At 44.8% G+C, this 11,509-nt stretch overlaps 2 protein-coding genes across 2 annotated transcripts in view; one reads left to right on the forward strand and one right to left on the reverse strand.

The window, feature by feature from the left end:
* Positions 1 to 1,937, forward strand: part of LOC135513720 (epigen-like) — a 6,404-nt gene extending 4,467 nt beyond the window's left edge. Inside the window, exons 4-5 of the mRNA XM_064936604.1 lie at positions 1 to 96; positions 999 to 1,937. The exon at positions 1 to 96 is cut by the window's left edge and continues 63 nt beyond it. Of these exons, the coding sequence (XP_064792676.1) occupies positions 1 to 96; positions 999 to 1,056 (154 nt within the window). The 3' untranslated portion in view covers positions 1,057 to 1,937. The remainder of the gene's footprint in view (positions 97 to 998) is intronic.
* Positions 1 to 11,509, reverse strand: part of LOC135513724 (anthrax toxin receptor 2-like) — a 1,178,227-nt gene that overhangs the window by 263,466 nt on the left and 903,252 nt on the right. The window lies entirely within an intron of this gene.

Raw genomic sequence — 11,509 nt, forward strand, 5'->3', positions numbered from 1 at the left:
GTTTGCCGTAGCAGAGGAGGTGATTGGCATCTGTGTGGGCGTGGCCTTGCTCGTCTGCTGCCTCGCTGTCGTTCTCTACTGCTGCATCAAGAGAAGGTACACACACACACACACACCGACACACTGCCTGTCAGGGGCTAGAGAAGCATGGGAAGAGAGAAGGAGGAAATGAAAGAGAAGGAGAAAGATGAAGAGAAAGAGAAAGAAAGAGGAATACATTGTGACAGTTTCAACAGGGTCTTGTTGAATTCCTTACTCTATCAGATAGAAATGTAATGAGTAGAACTGACATAATTCCTTACTCTATCAGATAGAAATGTAATGTGTAGAGCTGACATAATTCCTTACTCTATCAGATAGAAATGTAATGAGTAGAGCTGACATAATTCCTTACTCTATCAGATAGAAATGTAATGAGTAGAGCTGACATAATCCCTTACTCTATCAGATGGAAATGTAATGAGTAGAGCTGACATAATCCCTTACTCTATCAGATGGAAATGTAATGAGTAGAGCTGACATAATCCCTTACTCTATCAGATAGAAATGTAATGAGTAGAGCTGACATAATCCCTTACTCTATCAGATAGAAATGTAATGAGTAGAGCTGACATAATCCCTTACTCTATCAGAGGAGATAGAAGCAGAGCAAGTTGGTCAGCAGATAGCTTAGTGGTTCGAGCATGAGGCAAGTAACTGAAAGATTGCGGGTTTGAATCCCTGAGCTGATAAGGTGAACATTCTGTCGATGTGCCCTTGAACAAGGCACCCTAACAGCTTCTGTACGTCGTTCTGGATAAGAGCATCTGCTGAATGACTGAAATGTCATTCGAGACAGAACTGTCCTTTGGAAACAAACCCCATTCTGTGGGCTGCATTCGGTCTCTTACATAAATGACACAGGAGGAATAGAGTGATTTCTTTACTTTGTTTAACTTTTTCTCATTTTCTGTCTTTTTTGTGTCTCTTCCTCCACTTCTGTCCTTCTCTTATTCCAGGTGTGAAAAAAAATATCTCCCCTATAAGACCTACGGTGGCTCGGAGAACTCAGTTTAGTTTGATCCCTCTGTCTCTTATTCATCACCATCATCATCATCACCATCATCACAATATCTTCCCATAACAAATTAAGGCTATTTATTGAAATATCTAAAAAATAAGTTATATATTTTTTTTAATGTTAACATGTATTTCATATTTTTTTGTAATAAATGTTTTTAAATCGAATAACTATTGTTTGAAGATGTTGTTGAATGTTCTATACAGAAGTCAACGTCCTTATGGTCATTTTAACACCATGGTTAGCGCTACACGCCCTGTGTTAACTTGTTACCTCATTTCACCACTAGAGGTCAGAGTTTTCTTGTTCTGATATTCCATCCTATTGAAAAGTTTCCTAAAACAGCCGGGACACGAACAGGTCACAATGAAAGGAAATCAAGTCTTATGTCACAGATGGCAACTTATTCCCTATAGAAGATCTGTTGCTAACAAGCACCCTTTGTCCTGGTTGTGTCCACATCCTGATTGTGCTCAGATCGTCCTGACCATCACTGCATTGTGTCTGGTGTAAAGAGATCTGGATGGTCAAACCATGTCAATCATTGACAGGCAGAACCATTGACTTGGCATCAGTTAATTGTCTTAAAATAAGTCAAAATCCATATTATTTTTGAAAGAATATCTGTCAAATAATTTGCATAGTCGTGTGAATTCGGGGAAGAGTGGGACATTATAAACTAGGACAGCTTAATGCTGACGACTTTATTTCTTGGTCTGAGGAGAGAAAATCTGAACTATCTTCACTAAAACGTTGTTTTTTTTCTGTTTTAATGTTGAGGTTATAAAACGGTCATAAATGAGGCACAGCGCCACAATTCTGATGTAAATGTCCATACTATATGTACTGGTGCATCAAATACATAAAGTTGCCAATATTATTTGTCAATTTTTAAAGTCACATTTTTTTGTTGGTCCGCTTTACCAACCATAACTTGCTAAAGTGGGACAATTATATAGATATATTATTTTGCCTATGAAGTTAAATTCAGTTTACACTGGGGGACCCCCCTGTACTTAGGTTAGGCAAGGCTTCGGTTCTACTTCGTCTGCTTCTTCTTCTTCTGTTCTATTCTGTCTTCTTCTACTTTTATTAGTGTTGCTCTTTGAGGGAATTCAGAATCAGTAGAATCTGATCAATATGATCCAATCACAAAGCTTATCTGATCTATATGATCCAATCACAAGGCTTATCTGATCAATATGATCCAATCACAAAGCTTATCTGATCTATATGATCCAATCACAAGGCTTATCTGATCAATATGATCCAATCACAAAGCTTATCTGATCTATATGATCCAATCACAAGGCTTATCTGATCTATATGATCCAATCACAAGGCTTATCTGATCTATATGATCCAATCACAAGGCTTATCTGATCTATATGATCCAATCACAAGGCTTATCTGATCTATATGATCCAATCACAAAGCTTATCTGATCTATATGATCCAATCACAAAGCTTATCTGATCTATATGATCCAATCACAAAGCTTATCTGATCTATATGATCCAATCACAAGGCTTATCTGATCTATATGATCCAATCACAAAGCTTATCTGATCAATATGATCCAATCACAAGGCTTATCTGATCTAGGTTTTGTAGCGTCTAATCATTGTTATTAAAATGTGTTTCTTATCCATCCAGGGTGTCTGCGTTGTGATCAGATTAGCTGACGTGTCCCTGTAGGGTGAATTTGGGAATAACGTGGGACACTTTTTAGCATCTCTGTCTTCTGTAAACCTCTTTCGAACATCTAATCAACATATTATCAACATATTATATCAACATATATTATCAACATATAATCACACAACAACAACAAAAACTAAATGTGATGTTTCCTAACATTGTATTGAATTGTCATTGGGGCACAATCAGGACAAAATAAGGGTGTACCAGTTGATCTATGCTGCTATTAGGGTGTACCAGTTGATCTATGCTGCTATTAGGGTGTACCAGTTGATCTATGCTGCTATTAGGGTGTACCAGTTGATCTATGCTGCTATTAGGGTGTACCAGTTGATCTATGCTGCTATTAGGGTGTACCAGTTGATCTATGCTGCTATTAGGGTGTACCAGTTGATCTATGCTGCTATTAGGGTGTACCAGTTGATCTATGCTGCTATTAGGGTGTACCAGTTGATCTATGCTGCTATTAGGGTGTACCAGTTGATCTATGCTGCTATTAGGGTGTACCAGTTGATCTATGCTGCTATTAGGGTGTACCAGTTGATCTATGCTGCTATTAGGGTGTACCAGTTGATCTATGCTGCTATTAGGTGTACCAGTTGATCTATGCTGCTATTAGGGTGTACCAGTTGATCTATGCTGCTATTAGGGTGTACCAGTTGATCTATGCTGCTATTAGGGTGTACCAGTTGATCTATGCTGCTATTAGGGTGTACCAGTTGATCTATGCTGCTATTAGGGTGTACCAGTTGATCTATGCTGCTATTAGGGTGTACCAGTTGATCTATGCTGCTATTAGGGTGTACCAGTTGATCTATGCTGCTATTAGGTGTACCAGTTGATCTATGCTGCTATTAGGGTGTACCAGTTGATCTATGCTGCTATTAGGGTGTACCAGTTGATCTATGCTGCTATTAGGGTGTACCAGTTGATCTATGCTGCTATTAGGGTGTACCAGTTGATCTATGCTGCTATTAGGGTGTACCAGTTGATCTATGCTGCTATTAGGGTGTACCAGTTGATCTATGCTGCTATTAGGGTGTACCAGTTGATCTATGCTGCTATTAGGGTGTACCAGTTGATCTATGCTGCTATTAGGGTGTACCAGTTGATCTATGCTGCTATTAGGGTGTACCAGTTGATCTATGCTGCTATTAGGGTGTACCAGTTGATCTATGCTGCTATTAGGGTGTACCAGTTGATCTATGCTGCTATTAGGGTGTACCAGTTGATCTATGCTGCTATTAGGGTGTACCAGTTGATCTATGCTGCTATTAGGGTGTACCAGTTGATCTATGCTGCTATTAGGGTGTACCAGTTGATCTATGCTGCTATTAGGGTGTACCAGTTGATCTATGCTGCTATTAGGGTGTACCAGTTGATCTATGCTGCTATTAGGGTGTACCAGTTGATCTATGCTGCTATTAGGGTGTACCAGTTGATCTAACCTGCTGTAATAAGGGTGTACCAGTTGATCTATGCTGCTATTAGGGTGTACCAGTTGATCTATGCTGCTATTAGGGTGTACCAGTTGATCTATGCTGCTATTAGGGTGTACCAGTTGATCTATGCTGCTATTAGGGTGTACCAGTTGATCTAACCTGCTGTAATAAGGGTGTACCAGTTGATCTAACCTGCTGTAATAAGGGTGTACCAGTTGATCTATGCTGCTAATAGGGTGTACCAGTTGATCTATGCTGCTATTAGGGTGTACCAGTTGATCTAACCTGCTGTAATAAGGGTGTACCAGTTGATCTAACCTGCTGTAATAAGGGTGTACCAGTTGATCTATGCTGCTATTAGGGTGTACCAGTTGATCTAACCTTCTGTAATAAGGGTGTACCAGTTGATCTATGCTGCTATTAGGGTGTACCAGTTGATCTATGCTGCTATTAGGGTGTACCAGTTGATCTAACCTGCTGTAATAAGGGTGTACCAGTTGATCTAACCTGCTGTAATAAGGGTGTACCAGTTGATCTAACCTGCTGTAATAAGGGTGTACCAGTTGATCTATGCTGCTATTAGGGTGTCTAACCTGCTGTCCCAGTCCACCAAACGTCAACTGAAAATATGGTTTTGACTCAGTGTACACAAGTGGGTGTGTCACATTTAGTTTTTGTTGTTGTTGTGTGATTAGGAAACATCTTGAGGATTTCAGAAATGTATCGTGTGTTGTGATAATATGTTGATTAGATGTTCAATGTTTACAGAAGACAGAGATGCTAAAAAGTGTCCTACTTTATTCCCAAATTCACCCTACAGGGACACGTCAGCTAATCTGATCACAACGCAGACACCCTGGATGGATAAGAAACACATTTTAATAACAATGATTAGACGCTACAAAACCTAGATCAGATAAGCCTTGTGATTGGATCATATTGATCAGATAAGCTTTGTGATTGGATCATATAGATCAGATAAGCTTTGTGATTGGATCATATAGATCAGATAAGCTTTGTGATTGGATCATATTGATCAGATAAGCTTTGTGATTGGATCATATTGATCAGATTACGAAAACTCAAATGTTAGCCAAGGTGTAAAAGGGGCTATGTTTGGCCAGGGCCTAGTCGAGAGCTCTGGTCAAAAGTAGTGCACTACATAGGGAATAGGGTGCCATTTGGGATTCAGTCCAAAGTCATCCAAGATTTGGCGACAAGTTGGATGTTAAACGTACAGAAATTTCAATCAAAAATAACTTTAAGCCCTAATGACTCCATTCAAAAAGGACAACAAATAATCTAAGCTATTGTATTTTGATTTGTTCAGTTATTTTATTTCTTTATTTCCTGATTTCCAGACCAACCCTGGTCATCTACATACCATAACAAGCCGGGATAGACAGTTCTTTATGTTAATGATGAACTGGTGAATGGCCGGGTTCGGCGTTAGTTTTTCATTCCCCTGTTCCCTGAAATGATGCGTAGGCCATAGATGTTTATGACTAATAAAACCTTTTATAGACATCTATGAATAAAAGGATGTTGCTTGCCCATTATGGCACACCCCTATCCACACCCCTATCCACACCCCTATCCACACCCCTATATTAAAGCAAACCTGTTTTTTTAACAGTTTCTCTCTGTCGGGAATCATAGGCCTAAAATGTTTTTTTTTGCTCGTCTGGTCTTGAGTTGTAAAACCAGATAAACCTATTGGTAAAAAAACAAACAGATTTGAAACGTCTATTTGACAGGTTGGAAATGCCTGTAATCAATCACGATAGGAGTACCTGTCTACCTGCATAGGATTTTCTTGCATGACGCACTTAAAAGCAGTCCATCCTCCCTGTCTCTGTCTACCTCTCTATTTCTGTCCACTAAAGAGCGATGACAAACCCACATCCTGCTCTCATTTCCCGGTGAGTTGTTGGCTTGAGTTGTTCCTTTAAATTTGAAATTGTAATGGTTTTCTTGTGGGGAAAGAGAGGCGGACTAAAATGCAGCGTGGTTAGTTTTGTGCATCTTTAATAAAGATGAAAGTACAACAATCTACAAAACAAGAACCGTGGAAAAACCAAAACTGTCCTATCTTTTTTTTTATTTTTTATAAAAAATAATTTATTATCTTCAATACCATTCATTCTTTACAACTCATAATTTACATGCATACTCAAATAATGGTATTTTAATTAAACTAATCATAAACCCCAAACAAAACCTCAGGGGAGCATCTTCCCTCCCCGTCACCCTACAAAACACCTTTCCCTATCTCCCCGTCCCTAATCTATCCTCTTACAAATCTAAATGACACCCAGCCCTAAACCCCCCTTCCACCTCTCCCGAGCAGCATGCTGCCCCCACTTCCTCTCCTCCCTCTTCATCCTCCCCCTCAAATCTCCTTCCACCCTCCTCACTATCCCTTCCACCCCCCAATCTCTCCCTGTCTTCACCATGTTCTGCCTGGCTTCCCACAGCCCCCGTTTAAAGAGACTCATGAGAAGCCAGAGCAGAAACCTGTCCCTATCCGTCCCTCTCGCTCTCCCTACACCCCTCTCTAACCTGGCCCACGTCAATACAAAATCCCCCTTTACCAAACCTAACAACACCCGTGCCCTAGCCCATACTACTCCGGCAAAGGCACAGTCCCAAAAGACATGGCGCACAGTCTCCTCCCTGCCACAAGAGGATCTTGGACAGGTGGGGGATTGCACCAAACTATACCGGTACATGATGGAACGTACCGGCAAGCACTTATGAAGGCTCAACCAATTCAAGTCCTTGAGACTGTTGTCCAGACCCCGCACCTGCACTCCCTCCCAGACCACTTCCGAGATGCCCACTACAGGCGCCGGACTCCCTGCCTTTCTGACCTCCTCGTACAGGTGCCTGTGATCTAAACCTACTCGGGCAACTTCAACCTCAGGGTGCGCACGCAGCCACTTGGCCGCATGACCAAAGTGCCACGGCAGCTGTTCCGCCCGAGGACCCGTGTTAGACCACACCATTATGCTTCTCGCCTGATACGAGAAAAATACCCGCAGAAGGTAACCGGACGGGTGTATCACTGGCTGAGCAAGCTCCGTTAACAAGAAAGAAACAAAAATTGTGTCCAGCTTGAGGGGGAAATGTGGTACCCCCCTACCTCCCTCCCCGATGGGACAGAGCATGCGTTCCCTGGCGACCCACTCGCACCTGCCACTCCACATAAACTGAAACACAAGCCTCACTAGAGGTCTCCTCAGACAAGTCGGCAATGGGTAGATGTATGCCAAATACAAAAGAGACGGCAACACATCCACCTTTAGGACCAGGACTTTGCCCATAAAAGACAAATACCTAGCTTTCCACATTGCTAGCTTCCTCTGTACTACTGCGATACGCATGTTCCAATTTAGTGTCGCTGAACCGAAGGTCTCAAAATGGACCCCGAAAATCCTCAGGGCCCCCTCACAGAGAGATAACCCCCCAGGCACATCCGTTCTACCGCGCCATCTTCCGAAAAACTTGACGGAAGACTTTGCATGGTTCAGAACTGCTCCCGACGCTCGGGTGAAATCCCCAAAGATGGCAAGGGACCTTGTCAGGCACGAGTCCTTGCACAACAACAAGGAAGTGTCGTCGGCGTACTGCGCCATCTTAACACGCAGCCCACCACTTCCAGGGATCAGCAGACCTTCCACCCCTGTGTCTGCCCTAATGGCAGCCCCCAGAGGCTCCATGTACAGAACGAAGAGGAGAGCCGAGAGTGGGCACCCCTGCCTGACCCCAGACGAGAGGTCAAAAACGTCACCCAAGTGACTATTTACACTAACTCGGCACCCCGCTCCGACATATAATGTACAAATCCATCCTATAAACTTCTCCCCAAATCCTAATCGACCTAACACTCTGAATAAAAAGGATCTATTCACGCGATCGAAGGCTTTCGCCTGATCTAGCGCTGCTACCATAAAAGGCAGTCCTCTATCTTCAACCCAAGCGATGGAGTCCCTGATTAACTGTAGGTTCCATTAAATAGAGCGGCCCTCTACCCCGCACGTCTGATCCTCATGAACGACGTAGGGAAGGGCTGTGCGCAACCGGTCTGCTAAAACCTTTGCAAGTAGCTTGTAATCTACACACAGCATGGTCAACGGCCGCCAGTTGCCAAGGTCTGTTACTTCCCCCTTCTTATATAAAAGTGACAGCACATCAACAGCCATTGATCCCCCCGGGACCCCCGTCTCAAGGATGGCCTTCAAGACTTCGAGGACCACTGGTCCAAGTATACCCCAAAACTTGAGATAAAACTCAGCCGGCAGCCCATCCATCCCAGGCACCTTCCCTTTTCCCATCCTCCTAAGAGCACTCAACCTCTTCTAGTGAGATCTGGGCCTCCATCACTTCTCTAATGTCCTCCGGCAACCGCCTGGACAAGTGTTCTAAAAACACATTTCCCTGCTCTACATCTATTTCCCTTTCCTTAAATAAACCTTGGAAATTATCAATTGTCAACCTGACCATATCCTCTGGTTCTCTAACTATACTACCATTTTCTTCCCTAACACCATGCATTACCTTCCTACTCTGTCTTGCCCTAACCAACTTAAAGAACATAGCAGAACATGTCTCATTATGTTCTAGAAAGCCGCTATGCGCACGCTCCAGGAAAGCTCGAGCCTTCCGCTCCTGCAACTCCCTGAGCTGCGCCTTTAGGTTTGCGGATCTCTCCCAGTCAAACGACCCGCCGAGGTTGCCTGCCTCGTATTCGAGTTCAATTAACCTTTGGATACGATCCACCTCCCTCCTCTTCTCCCTTTTTTTCCTCTTGCAATACCCTATTATAAAAGCCCTAATCCTCACCTTAACTAATTCCCACCACTCTAACACCCCCTCGCACATGGACCGGAGACCCTCAAGCCTCCAAAAGAAACCATAAAACCCGTCAACAAAAGCCTGCTCCTCCAGCACATCCCGATCTAGCTTCCAGTACCCCCTACCAAAGAGGCAGACTGGCGACCCCACCTGCAGGAGCACCCCGTCGTGATCCGAAAAGAAGACAGTCAACAGCCGCCCAGACAACTTACCCAAAGACCTGGGTACAAAAATATAATCGAGCCTCCGCTCAACCCCCCTGGAGTTGCACCATGTAGGACCGGCCATTTTCGGAGTAGTGTGCAGACCACCATCTACCAGACCATGGCAAGCCATTAGCCTGGCAATGGCACCTGCACTGCTATCCCCCCCTCTTCCTAAATCTGTATTAAAATCCCCCCCTATCACTAATTTCCTATTTGTGACACACAGGGGCGTCAGACAGTCCACCATCTCCCTCCTGTCTGCCACCACCTGTGGCCCATACACCACCACTAATCTAAATTTACAATCCCTTATCGTGACATCCACCCCTATAACCCTCCCCTGCATTACCACAAAAGAATCCTCCACTTTTACCTCCCTGTGCCCACACAAAATCCCTACCCCAGATGAGTGCACCCCCCCAATACCCCAAACCGACTCCCCCTTGTCCCACTCCCTCTTAAATCTACTAACATCCCCTCCATCCCTCAGGTGAACCTCCTGTAAAAAACAAAAATCAAACCCCACACCCTCCAAATAACTAAAAACCGCCCTCCTCTTAACAACATCTCTTAAACCCCTTACATTTAAACTAACAAAAGTAAAATTAGACTCCATGAAAAAATAAAAATATGTAATACACTCAAATTCTAAACCCAGACAGAAAAAAACAAAAACAGGAGACTCATCCGATGCTCCCCTGCTCCATATCTACCGGTGAGAACAACATCCGTAATCCCGACATCCCCCCCTCTTCCTCCATCACACCATCCCAGGATGCAGGAATAGTGTTTGGCTCCGGGGTGCCCTGCACCCTGGGTCTACCCCCACAATCCTCCCCCTCCCCAGTGTTGCAGCTGGCTTGGAAAAAAATTGGGGATGCTGAGTCCCCAAACAAAAAACTCCCCACCTCCTCCTGTACCCAGTCCTGAGTCTTGTTAGGTGTGTCCCCACCCAACAGAAGTTGAGGGCCTGTGGAAACCAGCAGGAACCCAGAGGTTTCTCCCACCCCCATCACTCTCCTGGCCATCCCCTCCCCCTCACTGTCGGCCAATCGCACCCTCCTCTTCATTCTCTTCTTTGGTGATGGCGGCAGTGGAGAGATACCACCCCCCCCCGCCAGCTCCTCCACCATACCCCTCATCTCTTCCACCAGGGCACGTTCCCCCCAGTCCACTTGCTCTTCCACCGTCTCCTTCTCCACCACTCCTCCCTCGCTTTCTTCTCTCTCATGCTCCTCCACTCGGTTGCCTTCTTCCGCCGCTTTTCCTGGTTCTCCTACTCCCGGTGCCTTCCGTTTCCTTCTCTCTTCCATCCGCCGCTTCTTGCTCCTCTTCCTTCCTTGCGGCCTTCCCCTCTGGACCTGTACTCTGGTCATGAGGCGTGCTTCATTCCCCTCCTCTTCTTCCCCCATCCCCCGCTCCTGCTCCCCCCCCAGCCGCAGACGCATATGACCTCTGACGGGCCGGGCACTCCCGCCACAGGTGTGCTGACGAGCCACACCCATGGCACGTCTTAGGCTTGTCACAATCCCTCGCCTCGTGATCCTCAGATGCACAAAATCTGCATTTTCTTGTACTGCACGAGGCGAATATGTGACCGTAGGCCATACAGCGCCTGCAAAATGGGGGCTGACGTGCATAAAACAACGTCCCCCTGTCAGCCCCAAGGGAGAACATAGCAGGAGGATGGAGGTATCCACCATGTCCCTTTGGGTCCTCCCTGAGGAGGGCCTGGAAACCTCTCCTCCCATTCCAAAACCCAAGGGAGTCTTTGAGGTGCCTAGCTGAGGAGACGTTATCCATGTATCTCCCCAGAAAAGCCCTCACCTCTTCGTCCTTAACGTAAGGGTTGTAAATGTTGACAGTTACAACCCTAAAGTTATTCTTCGCCAGGCTTGTTATTTCATAATGGCTCATCGGCCTCTCACCTCCCACTGCTCTTGCCCTTCTCAGGATATCATCGTGTTTCTCCTCTGTATATAGTGACACGTCGTATGCTCCCTCCAACGAGTTGCCTTGGAAACAAAACACGTCCTTCACCGTCAGCTTTAGAATCCCCATCAATGTTATCCTTCCAAAAGATTCCAGTCGTAAAGGCTCCAACTCCTTTTCCTTCCAAGCAAACCGAATCTTGTTGGCCAGCCCAATCCCAGGGACCGACCGTGTTGATGTATTTAGCACCATCTCCGCAAGGAGAATGGCGCTCGTTCTCTTCTCTTCCAAAACAAGTAAAAAGAAAAACC

The sequence above is a fragment of the Oncorhynchus masou genome, chromosome 25 (genome assembly GCF_036934945.1).
Source record: "Oncorhynchus masou masou isolate Uvic2021 chromosome 25, UVic_Omas_1.1, whole genome shotgun sequence".
Taxonomy (NCBI): Eukaryota; Metazoa; Chordata; class Actinopteri; order Salmoniformes; family Salmonidae; genus Oncorhynchus; species Oncorhynchus masou.